We start from the raw sequence: 24,403 nt of genomic DNA, 5'->3' as shown, positions 1-24,403 counted from the left end.
CCCCCGTCCTCGTCGTCGTCGCCGCCGTCGCCGTCGTCGTCGTCGTCGCCGTCATCGTGGTGACCGTCATCATCATCGTATCGGTGATAGTGCTAGTGCCAGGAGTGGTGGTAGGAGTGCTAGTGGCGGTGAGTTGTCGCGGGAGTGAGTGAGACGCCGCCGCCGTCGCCGTCGTCGTCGACGTGACCATCGACCCGTGATCGTCGTCGTCGCCGTCGTCGTCAGTGGTGGTAGTGGTGCCGGTAGCCGGTGCTGTCGGTAGTAGTAGTAATAGTCGTAGTAGCAGCAGCAGCAGCAGCAACAGTGGTAGTAGCAACGGTGGGGAGAGAGCGAGAGGAACGAAGAGGAAACGAGAGAGAGAGAGAGAGAGAGAGAGAGAGAAGACGGGGACCACGAGGACGGCGACGAGGCGTCGTCGTCGTCGCTCGTTTGCCGCCGTCGTCGCTGTCGCCGTGACCACAGTGGCGAGATAATACCTGGTGCCGTTGGCTGTAGCAATCCGTGAATCGTGTCTTGACACTTTCATCGAGAAGCGTTGCATCATCATCGCCGCTTGTACGAAGGAGAAAGACCGAGAAGAAGACAGAGAGACAGTGAGAGAGAGAGAGAGAGAGAAAGAGAGAGAGAGAGAGAGAAGGAGACAAGTACAGCAGCCGCAACGAAGGTCGCCGCCGGTCGGCGAGCAGAGCTCGCTGTCACCGCGAATCGCTCGTGTACCCTCCTCTCTCCCTCCCTCCTCCTTCGTCCACTACCTCCCCGGTACTCCTGCTCCATCGTCACATCTCGCTCCTTCGCATCTTCCTCCTTCTTCTTTGCCATCATCATCACCTCCTCCGTCAAAGGAGGATTCCGTTATCTTGAGCCATGGCGTGCTGCCTATCGGAAGAGGCGAAGGAACAGAAACGTATCAACCAGGAGATCGAACGGCAATTGCGGAGGGACAAGCGGGATGCCAGGCGGGAACTCAAGCTGCTGTTACTCGGTAAGTTTTATTGTAATCTCAGAAACGCATCTCGTTTGAGAGTGAAACCGGTCGACTGGTGGAGATGAGAAATGTGTAGATCGCTACTGTTAATAAGTAGTATCGACGGCTTCAAATTGCTCCAGGAAATAATGAACATCTTTCCTGTTGCATCTCGATGCATAGTTAGACAGCGGATTACTCGCTTAACTTTGACGACGACGACGACGTCGTCGTCATCGTCGTCATCCTCCTCCTCCTCCTCGTTCGGTATCCTCGTTTGTCGGGGAAGGTAAGCGAGTAATTTGCCACTTGACTTGCCACCCCGCTATCAATACCCGGTACAAACCCGGTATTAGTCGGGAACGTACGAAGCCGGTAAAAGCGGATCGACCAAGCGGTAAGTTACTCGCTCGTCGAAAGAACCGATGAAAGACAATAACGTTCGCCTCGAGTTGCCTGCTGTTTTGCTACAGAAGCAAAACGTTAAACGCTGATGCGTTTACCTCTTCGTACATTCATCCAATGCTCATCGGATGCTCGTGTTACCAAAAATGATGTATTGATAAAATATTGGGCTTTCACAAAGTCAATACGATGAAATAATTCTGAAGCGTCTAAAAAGTCTCTAGGAGAAAGAGAAGAGTCGTTATCGAAAAACGATGAAAATTTACGTTGTAAAGGTCGCGTAATCGTCGCGAAGCACGATGATTTGTCAACCGTTTTATACCGTTTGAGAGAATGACAATCATCAACTCCGTCATTGGCTGCGGCGTTCGTTCCGGTGCCACGATTACCCCGATTGACCCTGTGTACCCTCCTTGGAGAAGCTCGTTTCATTCATGCGCGCCTCTCGCGAGTGGCCGCGGCCGCGTGCCGCTGACACCGACACCGACGCAGACGCCGACGCCGACGCCGGCGCCGCCCGGGACAACGACGTCCGCGCGTCACGTACGTTTCTCGCCTTGTACACGAGGTCGATCGGCGCGGTCGGTGTGCGCTTCAAAGAGAGAAACAGAGTTCCGTCTCTGTCACTCCCATGACAGGCCGGTGCTCCACGACACTCTCTATACTCTGTATGGTACTCGCGAGCGGCATCACATCGCTTTACGTTGTCTCTAACTATTGTTTCACGATAAAAGTTTAAGTGAGGCATTTTTTATGATTATTCGTCAAATATAATTGTATCAAAGTTGAAAAAAGATGAGAAAATTTGTCAGACTTGACGAGAGCATCTCCATTTGAGAGAAAATAACAACTTTTGATACATTTAAATTTTTAGCTTTTCACCGTCGATTTGCAGTGAAAACACGAGCGCGCGTTAGTCCGCTACGCTTTTTTTATTTAACGTCGACTCGGCGCCTATCAAATTCGCCTTGCTTATGGATCCAAAGTGAAGTCGTCGCTCGTTAAACGCATTGTTTTCCTCGAGATGCTCTTTGTGGTTTCGTGATTCACGCGAGCCGCGTGTGCATATTTGCCCGCCTATTCCACGAAACGGAACCCTAGCTGGGTGTGCTCGTGTCGCTCTCTTATCGGACGTGAGTTTATCACTTCGATCGAGTGGAAAATCTCGAGTAACCGAGCTCGTGCAATACACATAGACGAGTAAAAAGTTTATTCAATCTCCATACGTTCTCGTATTATAGCGTTCGCGTTTACAGCTAGGCGTGAGGTAAATGAACATGATATAGTCCAGAGTTAGTGAGTAAAGCAAAGTTACATCTTTTCGTAATTGCATATCGTTATAAATTTCTGCGAATTAACATCCCCGAAAGTTCGCGCTCGCAATCTGCTAAACTCAATTTTGAAAATAAAAGGTTCAATTAACAGAGCGCCATTCGATCAGTCGATTCAGCCTTTTCTCGCATCCGGTCAAGTTCCGAACTGCAGAAATGAGCCTGTCGAGTTGGCGAAATTGTAAATCACGGCCCAGCCGAGCGATTCAATTTCAACGATTGCTCGCTCGCGGCTTCGACTCGAATCGCGACCACACTGTACACGCACGCGTGTCCAAAGAGAGAAAGTTTGCGCACAGTTTGCGAAGCAATAATTGCTGAGCTTTAAAGAACAATTCGCACGAGTCTGCTGCAATTTGCGGTGTCGCTTCAAGTTCAAGCTTCAAGCAGCGGTGTTCTACTAGCGGCGGGACTACACTGCTTCATGCTAATCGATCATCTTACGCATGATTTTCATAAAGAATAATAAAGAGTTTTATCAGGAAGGTTTAAGAGTATAAACGGTATAAAAGATATGATCAGAGAACTTTCTTTCAATTAAACTCTCATCTTGTTTGAACAAAACTTTTGTTTTTCTATTAAATAAAGGACACACTCTTGGCATTTCCTGTATACTCTAGGTATGAGTCACTCTGCATTCACGCAAACAGTCGTAAACCGGTTTTAAGAGAATCACAAGCGGCAATTGGAGTAACTTTTCTTCAACATTTGATTCGTTGATTTTATCGTACATGCAATCTGTGCCTGTGTCATTCCTCAAATACATACTTGTCACTACATTTGTCGTTTCGTTATATCGGAATAGCATGGAAACTGTAGGAAATAGGTATCGCGTGAGTAATCTCTGTCTTTATTTCTCAAATTGTATTTTTCCGGACACGAGAACGTAAGCGGCGTAATAAGCGTGACACAATTCTCCAAAATTTCATTTCCGTCTGTGCACTCTGCTCTTGGACGACGCGCTGTTTGCTCGTTTAAGACCCGTAATGCGACGAGATTCGAGCCTCGTGCGGGCCGGACGGCTCCATGGATGGCATGGAAAAATCACACAGGCAAATTCGCCGGGAGTAATAGCGCTGCTTGCTTCCACCAAGTCGACCATCATCGCCAGTCGTGTTCGAGTATTATTAGCGCGCTCGTAAACACACAACGGCCGCGGAAGTAGTGACATTAAGGATTGCGATCGCTTCCGTAGCCCCGCGTATGAGAGTATGTACCTGCTACAGCTGACCTTTGTCCGGTGGAATCGTTGGTGAGCGTGCATCCATTATTTAGTGAAATACACTATGATTGGTCTAGTCAAAAATCATACACGCACTTATCCACGCAGCGCGAAACGCACGGCGTTTGTGACATTCTCGAGATTTTTCTACAGTTACAACGTATCTTGCGTACATTAGTAGTTACAAACGGAACATATTCAAATAAATTTCAAGCTAATGACTGCGCGCGCGTAGAGATACAATAGATGTATCTTGAAAAATAGATGCAGATATAAGTATTGTAATTAAATATCGTAAAGTGCATCGAGATGATAAGTTTTACTTTAAGCAAACTCTGTCGCGCATCGTTGTGCGGAACTAAAATTAGGTTCTTATAAATAAACTGATCATGAAATCGATTTGTTATTTTTGATCCGTGTGCGTTAAGCTGCGAAGGTCTTTGCTGAGGTAAATAACTCCATAATTAAGTCTACGAATTCATTTAAATCATCGCTGGGAAGATTAATCGCGAATCATCTCGCCGATGATTTCCCTTGCCGACCCTCGTTGTATCGAACGCATCGCATCATATTATATCAAGCATTTATGATCGAGCAGAAAACCAGAAATGCTTAAAGAAATCCCAAATTTTTTTCCAAGTGGCATTTTAATTTTGTCATTAAGTAGAAAGGGAGAAAAAGAGTAATGCACTATCTACGCGCGCGCATGCGTGTGTGTGCATATAGAGAATGCAACTTGGAATTTTGTTATGACTTTTCTCAAAAACTGCGCTCTATCTCTCGTATCCTTTTGATGTTAAGTCTTTGAACATTGTAATATTATCACATAGCGCGAAATAACAACATTCTAGAGATACACAAACAATCTTATGAAAACTAAAATTGGCAAGGTTGCAAAGACTAATAATAATTGAAATAATAATTGAGTTTTAGGCAATTTGCAACGTGTTCGGTCGCAAGCAATAACTAAAATTAAGCCCTTATAAATAAGTCCATCATAAAATCGATTTGTTATTTTTTAATCCGTGTGCGTTAGCCCGCGAAGGTCCTCTTCGCCGAGATATTTTTCTCACGACGCTATTTTCGCCGTGCGTTTGACACATCATGCAGGATTGCCATGCGAGTCTGGAGAACCGTGAAAATCGACTGACAGAAAGTCGATTAAGAAGTGACTTGAAAATGTGGTCGACGAAAGCAGAATATACAGTTTAATCGGCAATCGGCCGAGGATAGAAAATTACGCAACATTAAAAGTGAGCGTCGATTATGAAAGAAATGTAAAACAATGTAGAGAATATACGCGCGAGATAAAGAGATACACGGTAAGAACAGTAGCGCGGATGATAATGGAAAAGTTATTTTTCTCTCGTGTATACGCACTGGTAGCACGCGCGGTGTCTTTATATTCATTCTGTTTACTCGGTTCGCTCCCTCCTCGTACTCCCGCTTTCCCGTGGTCGCTGACAAATGCGAGCGCTTTTATATACGCGTTACGTCGTAATCGCAGGCGGTAAACGGCGAGTAATGAATCTTATCGTGCATTGCCGTTTAACAGGGCGCAATCAATTTGGTCGCCTGTACGGCACGTGGGAGAACGTTGTTCCAGCGATGTATCCCGATAATCTTTAATTATCCTCATTGGCAAGTTGCAGCGAATTTACGCGCGTCCGATATATCGGGAGCATCTGCATGCTCGCTCGGTCGCTCTCTCTCTCTCTCTCTCTCTCTCTCTCTCTCTCTCTCTCTCTCTCTTCCTCCCTCTCTGTCTGTCCGTAAGTACAGATCCTGCAATACGGTCGTATACGTGTAGGTGTGTGGATGTCGGTGTGCGTATATACGTGTCTACTACGTGGACGTACCGGAGCCCACGTCGTTCGATCGAGCGGAATATTACGTTAATCCCAGTTTCGCATATTCCGTCTATTTCGCGTTAAATGGCGAATTAACGACCGCTAACTCGCACTCTCGCGATAGTTGAAAACAAAAGTTTTCTCTCTCCGTTCCTGTCTGTCTTCTCTCTTGACTTTGTCGATTTCATTTTATAACTCATCCTTTTCCATTTTCGAGCAAAATGTCAATTTCGCTCACTTTTGAAACCTGATCCGTAAATCGCGCGCATATATTAAGCGCTATTCAACTTGTTGAGTAAAACGAAAAATGTCCAAGAACCTATGTTGGCCCACGATAATCATGCGCGAGCATGCGGCGTGCGCGCGCGCTTGAGACAAACTTATTTTTATCCATTTTTATTCACGGCTTACATCGCTACTGCACCCCACGACTCATGTAAGAATACTTATGATACTTTGAACTATCGAAGCATCGATATTTTACCTTCGATATTAGCTAACGCGCTGATTAGCAGCTTTTATTTTCTTTTTCGCGTTTTAAGATTGGTGTGCCGTTTTATAAATATTTTTCACATGTAACGTTACATTCCGAATGAGAACCTCCCAATTGTCACGTTCGTCGACGAACGTGGCGAACGAACAATCGACGCGCTAACGATCAACAAATATACGGGAGGACTCTCATCTCGCATTCGCGGCAATTCGCAGCGGCCGATAAACGCAAGATAAGCCGATAAAAAGCGCCGTGAGCTCCTCGGGCCGAGTCGGGTTTAAAAATAGAGCTCATTGAAACGCCGTTGCCGATTGCGCAATCACGCGATCGTTGAAAACACGCGGTCGTTAATCGCGCGTTAATCGCGCGTTAATCGCTTCTACGTGGGACCGCTGGCAGCTATGATATTTCGTCCGTATATGTCATATATCTGAAAATAATAAACTACCACGGAAAACTATGTAGTCGTAATATTGCTTTTCTTGCGATGTGTCCTTAGAGATTTACGCGTTAAAAGTCACGAGCGACGCGACCATGCAAAAATGTTATACGGCGCCTCCTGGTCGATCGGCGTGACTTTCTTCCGCCTCTTTCGTCGAAATTAATTTTAGCGCGACTGTGCGCGAGTCACGACGGAAATGTGTCGGACTAGAATTATCCTTTTCATGTGGCCGGTCCGGCATCGATGCGTTTCGTCCGTCCTTTTTTCTTGTTCATAAATCTCCCCTTTACAAAGCAGACTTTTCTTCCAAATTGCATTTCTGTTGCCGTGCAAGGGAAGAAGAGGGGGACGGAAGAATACCGGTTATTTTACCTTCGGTAAAATGGTATCTCACCTTTACCTCGGACGCAGCATTTTATTCCTCGGGAGCGTCCCTCTTTAATAACTAAAATTGCTTCCCTACGTCAGCGGTGTTATATAGCCATTTATTTTTAATCGGTGCTCATTCAGTCGCGCCTGAACAATGTACCTAACGGCGTTGGCATTCAGTACGGGAAATAATGTCACGATTGTATGCGCCAAAGGCCTCTCGCCGACAGAACTTTTACAGCCGCGCAACTTTTCACGTGCATCATGCGCGCGTGCGACATCGACAACGGCCGATACCGATGCGCATTCCGGCCAACCAGAGGAAACCGTCGATTTATAAACAATTATTTTCATAAGAGATTCATATCTCTCGACATATCTCGATATATCGTGTGTGATCGTGTCAAGACGAGACAAGATCCAGACAAGCCGAGACTGAACTGGAAAGTATGAGCGATGCCGTAATACACACACACACACGTTGTTGCAATTCAATAGTAGTTTTTAGGATAATGTTTCGAGACAGTCTTTTTACACGATACTGTGTGTGTACGTGTTTTATTATTTCAATTAACCCATCTCTCCTCCAACATTGACATGTCAATTGTCATGTGCTGTTATTAGTGCGTAATTCATGTTTGATGACGCGTAGTTGGATTTTTATTTTTCATCTAGTACCTGTGTGTATGTGCACGTAATGAAAAAGTTTGCCGAATCAAGGGTGTTTGAATAGTTTGCATAATCACGCACGATCCTCGTAAACGGAATAAACTTACGGAGCTCCGTTCAGGGGATGTCTTGATAGTTGTGTCTCGCTGAAACATTTTACGTTTGCTGGCTTACGTGTGACTTGTTTCTACTTTAAGCTTATCTTTACCATACATAGTAGGTATTCGTACCTGTGCCTGTTGAGCGTGTCGCAGTCAAGCAAACGTTATTCATCAAACAATGCATTTCGTTGAATTCGTATAAAAAGATTAACATTGATGTCGATACATGAAATGTGATTTCATATCATCCTTTTGGTTAGACTCGTTATTATCGACATGAGAAAACGGTCGGACAGGCGTAATATTCGTTTGCATCAGCAAAAAGCGAAAAATTCAATTACGGTGATCACGCGCATTGTCACAAGCTTGCGGAAAACCACGAGTAGACGAACCGCACCTACAAATGCCAATAATGCCAATAATGATCACTAACAAATTCTCTTGAGTAAAATCGCCAAATATCGTCGGATATCAGCACGATATTTTTCGAGGCGAGTCAACGGTCTCGGCACTCTCGGCTCAAGATGCTGGGCACTCTTAAACTTTCTATCATGAGTTTTTTTTGTCATCTTCTTCCTTTCTCTCTCTTTTTGTTTCGTCGGATGGTACTAACAAAGACGGATTATTTTACGCGAATTGCACAAGTACTCGACCATATGCATGTTTTGCGCTCGCAAATGAACTAAATTCTAAATCGACACTCGATATCGGTGACCACGAATGTGTTTGCGAGTTCGATCGATACGTTTAAATATCAACGCGTGACCGACTCGACGTTCAAACCTATCTGCGCTTATACGCGGTGTATCAAAAGTCACGCACGCATAGCGCATAAATCCAGCGACTTATTTGCGACTGGAAACACGATGCGGAATATAACGTTTTCAATCGTTTGTCCGTTGTCGCTTGCTGTTGCTTTACTACGAAAATCATTTCGAGAGTGTTTCGTTTTATGTAATGTTCAAAGGAATTGTTTCAAATTAACTTTCCGTGCAAGTTGTCATTGTTAAACGCGTATTAATAAATAATATTTGCTATCTTTAATCTGTACAACGGAATGGAGACATGTTTCTAACAATGTAGAAGAAAATGTTTACATGAGATGTATCGTCGATTTTACAATGTTCTCTTACAAAGCTTTTAATCGGAAGCCTCGTGGGCCACACGAGGAAAAATTGCAAAGGAAGATATTGCGCACGGAGTTGAGGAAATTTGCGCAAATTATGGCACGAACTTTCGGATTTTCTCGGAAGGAAAATTTTGCTAGTCTAACTCTGATTATCGATACGGTAGTTTAAACGCGTCATGTTAAAATTAAACAGCCGCCAATTTGATATCCATCTATTTCAAAAAATGTATTTCTTCAAGACAAAATATGCATATACACGCATATATGTGTGTGTGTGTGTCACTTTTGCACTATATTGTATTATCGACTTTTTTACTTGTCATTTTATCATTGAATTATTCAGAAGGAATCTGTGTTGTTTTTCAGAGTGTGTTTTTTGTACGATTCGATACGATAAAACTTTTGCTGAATCCGCGCCGAAAGGATTTCTCCCTCTCCCGTTCCAAAATCCTTTACTTAGACTCTTTTCCTTCTAGTACACGAAGATAACATACAATTCGGCGTGAAAGCTACCTAAAGAGTGCCGGCAAAGGATGGCGCGCAAATATCGGGGCGCGGTGGTGCTGGGACCTGGGAGGTGAAAGAGAGCCCTGCTCTGCCTCTCTTTCTCACTCCCTCTCTTTATATATATATATATATATGTATAACGCTCTCTTGCTTTCTCTCTCTCTCCCTCTTGCCCTATCTCTCCACGTCGGCATCTATCGACCAACCCCCGGCGACGCCAGAGCTTCTACCGCCCCGGAAAGCTTCCGCGCTTGGCGCGTACACGTCCGTCGATTCGGGCTTTTCCCTTCGCCCACCACCGGTTGTACGTCGAAAGAGAAGGATGTCGATCTTCTTGCAGAGCGAAGCGAGGATACTCGTATTTGTCATTTTCCAGTTACTCGCGTCAATTCGAATATCGTAAATTTTGCGCTACGTTAGAACTCCGCGATACATTACAAATAATTCATTGAGAAGAGAGATTTTGTCACGTGTACGCGACGTTAATTTCGTTAATTTGTGAAATGAAAACTCCAAGCTAACTCTTGTAGCGTCTAAATATACCCGATATACAGGATCCAAAATTAATTTACATAGATTTACATCTCTCGACATTTCTCAGACTCTTTGCTTCATGTGCGCAATGGTGTAAGCGTAAACGAGTTACTTACTACTGATACTGCACATATACTTTTCACAAAACAAGACGAAGCAAGAAGAAACTTTACGTTACAAAGTTAATTGTCTGGTTAAAGCGTTTTCTCGCTGTATCCTTGGTGCTGATCGTACGAGATATCTCTATACGATAAAACGCGCTTCTCGGACTCATCCAACCGGCCAAAAGATAACTCGGTATATCGTGGTCAGTTTTAACATGTTTGGAAGCTTAGAACGAAAACACACACAGCAAGATTATACATATAAGAAGAGTAAAAAGAAATTGGTAGACGTTTAAATTAATCATCTTGAATATCGAATCTTTCTGATTCTCATTTAACCGACGCGCGTTTCTCGGATACAGCGTAATTTCTAACGCAAATCATCCATTTAAGAGTTCCTTTTCTTCTTTTTGATGTCTTTTCGTTTCTTTTTACAATCTTTAAAGATAGCACGTTTACAAAATCTCGGGAAATTAAAAATTTAAATTTCATGGTATCGACGATTTCAAGAATGTTGTCTCACACTGGTATCTCTTGATCGTGAATCGTCAAGTGATTCCTCCCTTGAAGCCGCAGGAAGTAACATTTATCGCGTCGTGGACTAATAGAGTAAATTGGAAGAAAAATCCGGACAAAAATTGATCTTGACAGAGCGCTGCCTCGTTGAGTTTGCCTTGTCTTATGGTCAGAGGAAGAAAGAGGGAAAGAGAAAGAAGGATTTCTGGCTCCCTAGTTACGTCGAAGGAATACCGGAAGAGAACCTGCGTCGCGGTCCCCGCCTACCCGTCGATCGATTCGCGCTCATTCATTAACCCGCTTCCTTACTCCGTTCCTTGGTGGTTTTCCTCATCGCGTCCAAGAATCGATTCGAGATCGCTGCCATCTCGGCAAGATATCAGATTGTCGCAAATTCGAAATTCCATCGAGGAATTCGATCCTGATTTCTCGATTAAAATGCCAAACCATATAGTACCAGATCCGACAAACTGAAGCAAACTCAATTAAAATATATTTGCGTATACATTTCAGTGTCGTTTTAAGGGCTCAACGTTGTTAAATTTTCAAACGTCAAGGTATATCATTAAAATCAACATGTTAAAAAAAAAACAAAAACGCGAAAACATTTCCATTGTTATCTATGGAATACATTTGTCATTGGCGAGAAAAGTGGAAAAATAATCGAGTTGGATTCGTTTGAGATCAATGAACCGAGAATAGAGTATCGCTTGGCGAGCATGACTCGCGAGAAAATTAACGCGCCATACAATCATCGGATATAATGATCGTTGATGTTGATCGGCGATCAATTAGTCTGCACTAATAATTCTTTGTAAAGATACTTGAAATACTTGAAATTTAAGAGATTTAAGCACCTAAGCGAACAAGCACGACAAACGTACTGATTCTCGTACGTTCTCGTATTGTTCAAAGAAAACGGCGCGCGCTTAAATTAACTCGCGAGTTATAAAGAAAAAAAAATATTTTCCCTTATGTTGAATCGCGCTGCAAACTTTTCTCGACTGAAGGGTGCTCCGTCCGTTTTTTCAATTGATTAACACACGCACGCCTGTCTTTATCGATAAAGGCGCACCCCGTATGTATTATATATCTCATGGCCTTTTTGCATCCTCATTAAGCCGGGGAAAGGCGCGCGCGCGCGTAAAGTGTCTTTTCTCGGCGACGCACATAAAAAGCTCCTTCGACTTCGTAGCCGGTGCGTCCCCACGGTGCACGAAGATCGATTCAGGTGTTACGCGAGCTTTGCGCGTCCGACGTGGTATTACACGGCTCCACGGAAAGGAATAAACATTCCTCCTTCTTCTTATCCGACGAATTACACAAGGGAGATTTTCGATCCTCGGACGCCGGCAATTTGACGATCGCGATTGTTCAACTTTAAAATTAATTATCTTTCGACGTAGCTTTGTGAAAATGAGCTCGCGAGAAAGCTCAGGCTTTCGATCGAGGAGAAAACGCAAAGGAAAATTGAAGGGATTAATTGGGACCAACGACGAATCACGTTTAGAGATGTCTCACTTTGAACTTTTACATCGAACCCTTTTACTCTTACTTTTATTTTTTACTCGATTTGCTTGATTTTGAATTCGATAGTTTTTGTCGATTCGCGCGCGCGGTCTGGTGCAAAGTAGTGATGATCTACTTGATCTTGATCATCGTAAAGTTAAGACTCACGTTACGGGGCGATGGTAGCCAGCAGCCACTTGCAATCGCTCTCGCAGCCGTCACCACTGCCCCGCAGGGCCGCGTTCATTCATGATTTCGCAAAGAGACGACGACGGTGGCGACGCGACGCGCGCCACCTACACGATTGCTTCGCCGCCGTCGCCGCTGCTCGTCCCCTTTACGCTTCCTCGCTTCCGTTTGGCCGTCGTAGCCGCCCCCGTCCTTTTCAGGGACGGAGAAACTTTGCGCGATCTCCGTATCTTGGCGTGTCGTTTGGACGAAAAATGGCTAGTGGCTCACGTGGAAGATGGATCGCGAGTGCTACGATCGATTTAACTACCTCTGTGAAGTTGGCCCCCCTTCTTCAAAATTTGAAACAAATAAGCACAGTTCTGATTGCCCCCCGAAGAGTTCTAGAGTTCTGCCATTTAAAGTAACGAAAACACCATTTGAAACACCGGGGGGGGACTAACTTCACGAAACTGAAAATTCAAACGGCTATAACTTTTTTGTTTTTAATTTTAGCGCTTTGAACCTTAAGAATAATTTGTAGAACTTTTTGGGGGGCCATCAGAACTCTCGATAGAACTCCGGATTTCCAAACAAAATTTCGGACCCAGAATTTTCAAAGTGCCAGAACTTTTTTGTTTCCAATTTCATAGCATTGGTTCTTAAGGATAATCGGTAGAACTCTTCGGGGGGCTACCAGAACTCTCAACAAAATTCCGGAATTATTAAAATAATTTTCGACCTGAGGAACTTAGAAATTTTCGGTCGAAACGTTTTGTAATAATTCCGCAGTTCTGTTGACAGTTCTGTTAGCCCCCCGAAGAGTTCTAACGATTATCCTTAATACTCGATGCGCTCAAGTCGAAAATAAAAAAGTTCGGGCTACTCGAAGTTGCAGAGTCCGAAAATTTCTAAGTCCCACAGGTCGAAAATATTTTTAATAATTCCGCAGTTCCGTTGAGAATTCTGGTAGCCCCCCGAAGAGTTCTACCGATTATCCTTAAGAACCAATGCTCTGAAAACGAAAACAAAAAAGTTCTGGCACTTTGAATTTTTTTTGGGTCCGAAAGTTTTTTTTGGAAATCCGGAGTTCTGTTGAGAGTTCGGATGGCCCCCCAAAGAGTTCTACCGATTGTCCCTAAGAACCAATGCTCTGAAATCGAAAACAAAAAAAAGGTCTGGCACTTTGAAAATTCTGGGTCCGAAATTTTGTTTGGAAATCCGGAGTTCTATCGAGAGTTCTGATGGCCCCCCAAAAAGTTCTACAAATTATTCTTAAGGTTCAAAGCGCTAAAATTAAAAACAAAAAAGTTATAGCCGTTTGAATTTTCAGTTTCGTGAAGTTAGCCCCCCCCGGTGTTTCAAATGGTGTTTTCGTTACTTTAAATGGCAGAACTCTAGAACTCTTCGGGGGGCAATCAGAACTGTGCTTATTTGTTTCAAATTTTGAAGAAGGGGGGCCAACTTCACAGAGGTGATTTAACTTGACAGCGCGACTGTTCTTGGCGAGTGACAGAAACGTGGAGATATCGCATGACTCGTACTCGTTAATTATTCAATCTCATTGGCAAGGAAATGCGTGCGGATAGAAAGAAAACGAGAGAGATAAACTTGTACTCGAACAAGGAGCTTTATCTTTAACGAAAACTTTTTTTGCCAGGTACCGGCGAGTCAGGCAAGTCCACCTTCATCAAGCAGATGAGGATCATCCACGGTTCGGGCTACTCGGACGAGGATAAGAGAGGCTTCATCAAACTCGTCTACCAAAACATCTTCATGGCGATGCAGTCCATGATTCGGGCGATGGATCTCCTGAAGATTCAGTACGGTGATTCCTCGAACATAGTACGTATGCGTACCGCGTTCTTTCGCCCGCAATTTTTCGCGCCGAAATCGCATATAAATCTTGAAATAATGAACGCTTTTTTATTACAATGTCACAACCGCTTTCGTAACGTAATTCGTAATGTAATTTCCAAAATAAATAATTTCACGATTGCACGATGCAATCGAGTAAACCCTCTAAATAATAGTAGTACTAAATAACAATAAAGTGATAAACGTGTTCATCGCGTTACGTACACGTTCCGGGCCGGAAACACATAGATCACGTAAGTTGATTTCGCCGTTTCCTCACACACTCACGCAGTTGTCGCTCCCCTCTCCCAGGAAAAGGCGGAACTCGTGCGGAGCGTAGACTTTGAAACGGTCACGACGTTCGAGAGTCCGTACGTGGAGGCGATCAAACACCTGTGGGCCGACGCCGGTATACAAGAGTGCTACGATCGCAGACGGGAATACCAGCTGACGGATTCCGCCAAGTAGTGAGTATCTCGGTCGCGACCTTCCATTAAAACGAAAATTTCTCTTCCTTGCGCGCTCGACTTTCAACCGAGTTCGTCGAGCGCGAGGCAAATCAATCGAGTTTCCTTCGAGTCGCAAGAATCTCTTATTTATCTGTCGATGCGATTCCGCCCACAAACAAACGCAGCGAACGCATACTTTTGCTTGGCTCCGAGAGAGGGAAGAGAGGAAAATTGATCCGCGAGCTGTCCCTTTCTTGCTCTCGGTTGCTCGAAATAATTGCTCGTCGCATTCTTACCCGAACGTCGGACGTCGACACGACACGATGTGATGGTATTGCCACTCATTTGCCCGGAATCTCCTTTCCGTGCACCGAATATTGAGAGCATGATGTTTCAGTTACCTAATGGAGATAGATCGAGTCGCGGCGCCAAACTACCTCCCCACAGAACAGGACATTCTTCGTGTGAGAGTGCCCACCACCGGTATAATTGAGTATCCCTTCGACCTAGAGGAGATCCGTTTTAGGTAGGTGTGGTCGGCGGCCGGGGGTGATGATGACGAGAGAAGAAGCGAGCTGCCTGTGCCTGCGCCTGCAAAGCCACCTGCATCCGGATCGTTTTACGCATTCTCTTTGTCTTTTGCGATCTACGTATTATGCTCGCTGCATAATGCGGGACTATCGAAACGGATATTTGTCTGTCTACCTCCTTCCTCATTTCGCACAATGTCGTTCACGTCCCGTGACTCTTGTACCAACATGGATTTGCGCGATTTTCTCTCGGCATTCGAGAGAACGCTGTCGCGTTAAATGTACCAGCGAATTGAATCGCGAAACGTCCTCGAGTGAGTCACCGGGCTCGATGTCGGCTCGACGAAGACTCTTTCGAGCTGTGCCAACGGACAAACATGCGTGCGAAAGCTGTTCAACGCGAGCTCCCCTCCCCCCTCGCCCTTACGAGATTATTTGTACTTAGTTTTAAGTGTATCACATGCATGGCATGCACTTTCCAGACAGCGGCTTTCTGTTTCATTTTGCAGTTATCTTAGTGACCTAGAACGTATCGAAAAGCCCGATTTCCTCCCGACCGAGCAAGACATCCTAAGGGCACGAGCTCCTACCACTGGCATTATAGAATATCCGTTTGATCTGGACTCCATCATTTTTAGGTACTAACAGTATCTCACTCAGTTCAATTATACGCACTTACGAGCGTAAATTGTTTTCCACGTCGCGCGGGAACACGAGAAAAGCTGTGACAAAAACGACTCGCGATCAGCCACGTAAATTTTCATTCATCTTTCCGCGAAAACGTCGAGATGTACGGGGAAAGTTTTTCATAAATTTAATGTAGAATACACAGAAAGAAAGAGAGAGACGGAGTAACAAGATTCTAAATAAAAATATACTTGCAATGCGTCTTATCTCAATGAAACTTTAACCGTTTAACCGTTAGCTTTGAAGATTGAGTTCGCATTGGAGATTCGTAAAATTGTAATCAAATTCGACATCCGATTAAATTTTTCGACATGTATAACTCTCATATATACGCAATCATTTTTAAGCTTCGACACTTGCATGTTTCTTATATATGGTTTATATTTTTTTAACTATTTACTTTTGTTCCGCTAGTGCTACTGCATGTGGCGAATTTTTATGTGAATATTAGTTTAAACTGCGTGGCAATGATTGAGAATAATTGATCTCTTACGAATGCATCTTTTACAAAATCATTTAGAAAAGAATCAAGATGAATCGGGTTAAAAGAAAGAAAACAGAAACACGTAGATAGCCCTTTTTGCCTTGTTTTCATCGATGTACATCGAGAGTATGCATGGAAGTACTAGCGACTGTTTTTGTTCCGTGTGTACACCCGATTCGTCCTGGTTCCTGCTTCTACGCTTATCAAAACGCGCAGAAACAGATATATAGCTTTTTAAAAATTACACTCCGTTTATCGTTTCGTTTAGTCGAGATTCCATTGGATTGCTTATTTGCAGGATGGTAGACGTCGGTGGACAGAGATCGGAAAGAAGAAAATGGATCCATTGTTTCGAGAACGTCACTTCAATTATATTTTTAGTAGCTCTAAGTGAATATGATCAAATTCTATTTGAATCGGAAAACGAGGTAACTACAGTATATTTAGTGTCTAGATATCTGTGTTTGCCGAGATTATCGGCTGATCCACCTGTGTGTTTCCTTCCAGAATCGAATGGAGGAGAGTAAAGCACTTTTCAAAACGATCATAACATATCCCTGGTTTCAACATTCTTCCGTTATCCTATTTCTCAACAAAAAGGACCTGCTGGAAGAAAAGATCATGTATTCCCATCTTGTCGACTATTTCCCGGAGTACGATGGTAAGTTTTCGACAGTCGTGTCGATATAAGGATATAAGATTTCTACTTAAAGTTTCTATATTACGTTGTCGCAAAATCGCAACCCGTCCGTTGGTAATTGGGAAATAGATTTGTTGAATCGTTAATTTACTTAGGGATTACGTAGCTACGTAGTACAAAGTGCAATATATAATTGTATTCGTGCCGATATTAAGCGAGACAATATTAAACAAGCAAGTTTTGTAACGTAGGCCCGAAACAGCGAGACGTACCCGCCCGGGAATTCATCTTAAAGGTGTATCTGGATTGTAATCCCGATCCCGATCGAATGTGCTACTCTCACTTTACGTGTGCGACAGGTCTGTTTGAGTGTATCTTTCGAGCAAAAATTCTTCTTCTAGCGTAAATACCTTTAAACGACGATAATGTTTTAGTAATCCGTCGTGATCCTCTATGCTCGTTGCGTATAATCTTGCCGCTTTCCAGTATCCAAGCACTTGTGGCTCTTTATTAGCGACTATTCGTATTTATTTCGGGGACATGGCGGCGCGGTCCGTATATGTAATCATTAGCTCATAATGTATTTCGATGCCTTATCGACTCGTATGTAGGTTCTCCTAATGATCAGGGCACTCGTCAAATTTTACTTACATTAGTAATATAGAACTCGATAGTTTGTACATGTTACTCGTAACCTACTTTGAACTTCACATTTTATTTATTACATCTATACATTTGTACCTTGTACAGTTTATATTACCGCTTGCGCGTAAGTGATTATGTAAATTACTCTCTCTACTAGCAGCCATTATCGATTATGACACGCTCTATGTATTTAGCAAATTTGCATCTCGACCGAGATAGAAATTGAGATTTATTTATGAATTACGATCAAAGAGATACTTTCGGACTTGATTAGCAATCACAAAGTCGGGACGTGCCAAGCAGCTGCTGTTTCATCTGCAAAATTGTATTCGGTGCCCTTACATAAGCCTTATTAATGAGGCTTTCGCGAGAGAGGCTTCTTTGATGTGTTCACTACGACGCTAATTCAATAGGCTGTCCTTGGCGAGCACATTGTATATTGGATTTGAGCAAAGTACAACATTATTCCATTAAAATAGATCGATATCCGTGTGCCTGATATCCTTTGCACGCGAACGAGACGTGATCACGAGTCGTTCACGTCGCGACGACGCCGACGCCGACGCCGACGCCGACGCCGACGCCGACGCCGACGCGTGCTTCTCCTCGTACGGATTCATTCATCTCGCGAGACACTCGCTCGCTCGAGAGTCTCGTAAACACGAGGAGTCTCTCTTCTCGAGGTGAATCCAACGCGTTGGCTAGATTCCAACTCGCGCGGCTCTTGTCGCGTATTTTCTGAATCTCAACGATGCGTACCAATTAATTGTCCCGTTGTTAGGCAGTCTCTAGAAGATTAGACTAATTCTACGCGACATTGTTATCCGCTTGGTAGACGATTGGTAGTAACACCAGCTCCCACTTTTGCTCGTACACTTCGCAGGTCCGCAGAGAGACGCCATAGCAGCTAGAGAATTCATTCTAAGGATGTTTGTTGACTTGAATCCAGACAGTGAGAAGATTATCTATTCCCACTTTACGTGTGCCACAGGTAAGTGCAGTCGTTCGTAGGGCGGATATAGCTATTTAGTGTACAAAAATATACCATACTTTTCTATCGCTTTATAACAGCTCTTCGGTGTGTTGTGTGCCTTGTACAGAAGCTTGTATGTTGCCTGCTTCCTGTATGATCAGGTGTGTAACCAACGGTCATAATAGACGCGTCGCGGGAAAATCAACCTACACATACACGTTGCGTGTGTTTTTGATTGATTTCAATACGCAACTGCGATATACTACTGCAATATATACTGCAATAGATAATGAATAGCAGTTAGTCATTAAAAGAGATTTCAGCAGAGTTGCGATGGCGATGGATGTAATTTGTAATGTATCGATAGAAACTATGATATATATCAAGTATACCAGGTTGATTTTCCGGAGGCATGCGAGACGTAGTTCGCTGATGGTCTCTCAATGATGTCGCATTTTTATATTTTGCATGCTGCGTTTTGTGAAATTAACCATCAGATACGGAAAACATCAAACTTGTATTTTGCGCCGTTAAGGATACGATTATGCAAACTGCGCTCAAGGAATTCAATCTTGCTTAACTCGCGATCACGAACTGTCTGGTGTGACCCGATAAACGTCGTCGAGTGTGTGCAGATTCTCGCGATTGTGCTGTCAATGTTACTTCATGTCTACGTAGGCAACGAGAATGGCGTACAATGTAGCCTATTACGTACGCCTATTTGCGATACACAAACTTAATAACAATTAAGCATTTACAATTATTTAATCGGTGAGAGAATTTGAATCTAGAGCAAACGCTCGACGAATGTTACTGCATGGAGCGAGTTAACGCAAGTCACCTGTCACTTGTCAAATTATGGTCCACCTTTCCCTTTAAATTCACTCTTCACGGCTTCACCGTCAACCTCGGCGATTTGACCGAATGTTCAAGTATCGTCGATATTGATTGAGTATTTTCGTTCAATTTTGAAAAATGACTCCCAGCTTTATCGTGGACGATCTACGCATTTTCACGCCTCGCGTTATACTATTAATAACTAAAGTAATTAACTATGTGGTGATACGTATAAAATATGTATGTGTCACCAAAAGACGTAGCATTAGTAAAATAAATATATGGCAATCGATATTCACTCAAATTGTTATAGTTCAAGTGTTTACAGAATAAAGGCAAAATATCTCGTCCGAAGCGTCCAAAAGCCCATTATCCCAACAATGTTAATCACTAACGGTAACTACAATCTCTTTGCCTCTTCAGTTTTCTGCATTACTAACTTCCGAGTCAAGCTTCCAAGTCGCGAAGCTTCTTCGATAAACAAGCATCGAATAAGAAATTAAAAGCCATATTACGCTCGTGGTATTCTCTCTTTCCACAATTATTGCCACAAAAAGGGAATTGCATGCTGCATGTGTGTCACTGTCGAAGATTTTGAAGCTTCTCGCTTGGGGTAAGTGTCCATTCTTGTTTCTTGCGCCATTCTTTGTCTTCGCATTTTTCAGGAACAGACTTTTAAGGAGATTCAGATTTAATAAAAAGATTGATAACAGACTATATACTATACTTATTCTTTGCACACTCGAACCGTTTCTCTGAAAAAACAAGAGCATTATTCTGTGATATTTCCAACGTACTGTACTTTGTACTGTACAAAGGTTGTATGCGCGAATGTTTTATTCAATAAAATAATATTTATTTATATTTGTGGATTAATTTTATATCCCATTATTTTCAACTAAATATGTTTCTCCTTTTTTTCTATGTTAAATAGCTTTCTCCAAAATTGTTGAAAAGTATTTAGGCGTAAAAAGAAAAGAAAACCACACAAGGGACACACGCGTTTACAGCATGTATCGCACGATACTTTGTGCAATTAGTTGAATGTCTCTTCTCAACGTGTTCAAGTATCCCAAAGATACGCTTAAATATCTAAACACGTGCATTTGTTTCCTGTTCCACAGATACGGAAAACATCAGATTTGTGTTCGCGGCTGTGAAGGACACTATCCTGCAGTCGAATTTGAAGGAGTACAACCTGGTTTAGACGACGAAACGTGCTGCGAATTCAGACGGACTCTCGACCAGTTTCTCTCGCACCCTGACCAATGCATCAGTGTGAGACTGCAATTCCGTTGACTCGCGAGCGCGACCCGAGGAACGAAAACATGGGAAAACGGTGGAGAAGCGCGAGTTGCGGAAACGACAGTTGCGCGATTCTCGTGGTGCCATCGTAAACGCCATGTACACACGGCGCAAGCCATCCACCGAGCGTTGTACAGTTCCGAAGCGTGGAACTTTTGTCGCGTGATTGCAGCATCAGCGGCATCAGCAGCGTGACCATCGCATAGTCAGACAGACGCGTATAGATGCACACAATTACACGGCGGACGATATAGAAGCACAATGACGCGCGGTGAAGGAGCGAGCGAGGATCCAAGAGCGTCACGAGCGTGTCACATGCGAGAAGAGGGAAACGTGACTCTCTTCACCGTCGATACCAACTCGCGCGAGTCGACTCGGTTCTCTCGTACATCGGTTCCCGTCTCGGGATTTGTTACCTTTCTTTTGTAGTTCTTAGTCGATACATTGCGCGCGTACGCACTTTCCTCCCCCACTCGTGGATGCGTCATGGATACCGTGGGGGGAAGGAGCTCCGGACTTTGCCTCTTTTATATATATATATATATATATACACGTATATAAACAAAAATTATATATATATAAATATATATAAACAGACGACGCGAGAGAGCGAAGCACACGTGTCTCACGCGTGCGAGCGTGATGCATGGCACGGCTGTGCCGCGTGCATTTTTAACGGCGCGCCCGTCCGTGTTCGTCTCAAGTCCAAAAGATCTCAACAGAGGTGAAGAAAACTGAAGAGGCGAAACGGCGTGGCGAGCGAACGAAAGAAACGCTTTTTAATCACAAATTAGATTCGGTGACACAAGTGAGAGCAATTCTAGTGCCATTTACTAGTGTGGTGTTGTTTTTTCCTTTTCTTTTCTATATTCTTTTCTTTTTTTATTTTAACATACTAAACGCTAAATCACGAAAACTTCCTTCCTTTAGAGTTACGCGAAAGCCAAAGTTTTTTTTGTTTCTTCCTTTTTATCCATGCCAGAAGTGACTCAAAGTTCTTTCTGCATGTGACTTGAATGCATTAAAGAATTCATCGTATAAATATTGTTATATATAATATAAGGAATGAAACATAGATTGTAGAGCGCGCGCGCGCGCGCGCGCGAGAGAGAGAGAGAGAGAGAGAGAGAGAAAGCGAAAGCGAGAGTGTATGCACGAGTACGTATGAAGGGTAACAGCGACAGTAATAGAGGAAAATCAGAGAGAGGATGAGATATGTGTTGCGTGCAAACAATGTGTGAACAAACGAGTGTATTAGTGCTGAGGAAGAGATAAGCTTTGTGTTTACGGAAGCGAAAAATATTATGGGAAGCTGCATTTGTTTGATGTGACTTAGGTAATTAAGGGGCGGGAGGAGCCCGCAGATATCTCTCTCTGCCGTCTCCTCTCTCTCTCTGCCGGCTGTGCGTGCAGGTCGCGCGAGGGCAACTATACTCTCGAACTCGAAGCGAGCGAATCCCTTCGAGAGAAGAAAGGAGTGCCGACTCGCAAAGAATTTCTCGAGAATCGAGAAGTTTTGGACAGACTGGTGAAGAATAAATTATTCTTGGGAATGAAGAAGAACTCGACTCGTGCGGAGACAAGTTCTTTCCCAGGAACGAGACTATCTTGATTCGCGAGGACGAGTCTTCGAGAATGAGCAAATTTTTCACGGATAAACCTCTTGTTCCGCATTAGGGCGAGGGTCTTCTGAGGGGGAGGGGGGGGAAAGATGAACAAAGATGCGTTCTCGTCGTGGTTCTCCGTTCGTCGGACTCTCGTTAGTCCGCACAGCGGCACAGCCATCGCGCGCAGCCAGGGTCATGGGTCTTTTTTCCCACTAGAGAGGGGAAGGGGACTTTATGTCCCTCGCTTGCTTCGTATCCACATTTTACAGTGTACGTATGTATGAACTGCTCACTGCCTGCGCTCGCTCATATACTGGCTAGCGCGCTGCCCGCTGCTCGTACTCTCCGGCAGTTTCATCGCTCTTTATGGTTTCCGCCGACGATGCGCGTAGAAACAAAGTCAAGTCTCGAGTGTTTGAAATTGAGAAAGGATGGGCTCTGATAAATCACCGCAATAAAGTAGAGAGCGCGAGGAGGCAGAAAAAGCACACGGTATTCTCTGCTTGAAATCAACATCCACAGATAGAAGGTCCCGTTTTCGTGTTATCTATGGAAGCCGTAGACGAAACCAACGATAACTGATATAAACGTGAGGCTTTGCGGTCATGCGTACGCCGTCGGCCGGAGAGAGGCTGGGAGGGACGAAGGAACCTTGCACTCTTACGTGATCGACGACGCGCGAGAACTTTTCGACGAGAATCGGGCCTTGCCGATTTGCTTCCGAGATGGATAACGGCGGTTACCGCGCATGCGTGCGCGCGCAAACTCGGAGAGTACGTCGCGCGAACAAAGACGATCCTCTCTAAAGTCGCGGTGTCGCTCGAGTCCGAAAGGATCTCGCACTAGGGAGCCACCATGCGCGTACGGCAGCCCCGAGAGTCCCCGGACCTCACCGGCGCCGCGCACGCACACATTCACACATCGGACAGCATGTGTCACACACACCTTGGTTGGAACATTGAGTTTATATGAAAGGAAAAAGAAACAGTGTGCGTGTGCGTGTGCGTGTGCGTGTATGCATACACACATACATATAAGTATACACACACACACACACACGTATTAAGCGGATATCCACAGATAATATTGCATAATAACGTTAATAATAATAATATTAATAATGTAATTGTAATGATAAAATAATAATAGTAAATAATAATAATAATAATAGTAGTAGGAATAATACTGCTTGGTTTTCAATAAGAGCGCGATTATTGAAAGGATGATGGCAGAGAGAGAGCAACAGATGCGTGTGCGGAACACGAAATACAAAATGCTAGTGAGAGAAAAGTCGGCAGTGTAAATGAGTAAAAAGAGAGAGAGAGCATGTATAGCGTGTTTGCATTTCCGTGTATGCGTGTCTTCCTGCATATTTGTGCGTATTCGTGCAATCTCGTGAGCGTGTAAAATGTGTATGTGTGTGGAGGGGGGGGGGGGAGGAGGGGAGGAAGGGAAAGCGAGGAAACGATTCTTAATACGCATGCATGAAAGGCATTTTAATGAGAGATAAATGAAAAAAGAAAACGATTGGTTGCGATGCTGTAGGCTTTGTACAACCGTAATCGCGAAATAGGTGAGTGACAATGTGCAAGAGAAGTCTCCAGGGAGTTGTTAGGTTCATTTGTAAAACCATCTCTCTTTCGTCGGGAAGCGTACATCACCTTTCCATGAGCATAATACGTTGGGTATTCTTTCTCTGTGTATAAAATTGTAAACACCTACCAAACCGAAAATCAATGTTTCTAACTTATTTATAATAAATAATATACATTAATGATAAAAATAAAACAGTTTGTGACAGTAGCACCGACGAGCGTGACGAGAGAATTCACTCCTCAACAGTAACTACGATATCCTTCTCCATCCTATACTATACTATATTTCATGTTACATAGATGTGCACCACATACAAAGAGTTTTTCTTGCATTCCATGTTCCGACGGAAAATCGGTCATTGACCGTTTGTCCGTTTCCTTCTGCATTAACTTGTCGAGTATTATATCACTGTTTTCTTCTTGTTGTTTTCGTCTGTATTTCTTGCGAGAAAACTATGTATTTAATTAACACGTACACACA

At 43.7% G+C, this 24,403-nt stretch overlaps 1 protein-coding gene across 8 annotated transcripts; it reads left to right on the top strand.

Moving 5' to 3' along the window:
* Window positions 1–835: 835 nt before the first annotated feature.
* LOC105283285 (guanine nucleotide-binding protein G(q) subunit alpha) lies at window positions 836–23,308 on the top strand. Of its 8 annotated transcripts, none has more exons than XM_011345967.3 (9): window positions 836–982; window positions 13,974–14,158; window positions 14,483–14,637; window positions 15,017–15,145; window positions 15,659–15,787; window positions 16,619–16,748; window positions 16,828–16,981; window positions 18,489–18,596; window positions 19,076–20,130. In XM_011345967.3, the coding sequence occupies exons 1-9, from the start codon at window positions 865–867 to the stop codon at window positions 19,156–19,158; spliced, it is 1,191 nt and encodes a 396-aa protein (XP_011344269.1). In that variant the 5' UTR covers window positions 836–864; the 3' UTR covers window positions 19,159–20,130. The 8 variants fall into 8 exon arrangements, with proteins under 8 accessions (XP_011344269.1, XP_011344261.1, XP_011344235.1 ...); XM_011345959.3 differs by lacking the exon at window positions 15,659–15,787 and adding an exon at window positions 18,677–18,739 and having other exon boundaries at window positions 19,076–19,165; XM_011345933.3 differs by lacking the exons at window positions 15,017–15,145; window positions 19,076–20,130 and adding an exon at window positions 20,540–23,308.
* The last annotated feature ends 1,095 nt before the right edge of the window (window positions 23,309–24,403 follow it).

This window comes from Ooceraea biroi, chromosome 4, assembly GCF_003672135.1.
Source record: "Ooceraea biroi isolate clonal line C1 chromosome 4, Obir_v5.4, whole genome shotgun sequence".
NCBI classification, from domain to species: domain Eukaryota; kingdom Metazoa; phylum Arthropoda; class Insecta; order Hymenoptera; family Formicidae; genus Ooceraea; species Ooceraea biroi.
This window is presented reverse-complemented; position numbering and strand designations above follow the sequence as displayed.

What these genes read in the sequence shown, in the direction of transcription:
- LOC105283285 (XM_011345967.3), top strand. Translation starts at nt 865, where the DNA reads ATGGCGTGCTGCCTATCGGAAGAGGCGAAGGAACAGAAACGTATCAAC. An exon ending in TATTTGAATCGGAAAACGAG is followed by an intron (nt 16,749 to 16,827) that starts GTAACTACAGTA and finishes GTTTCCTTCCAG; the next exon opens with AATCGAATGGAGGAGAGTAA. An exon ending in CTATTTCCCGGAGTACGATG is followed by an intron (nt 16,982 to 18,488) that starts GTAAGTTTTCGA and finishes TACACTTCGCAG; the next exon opens with GTCCGCAGAGAGACGCCATA.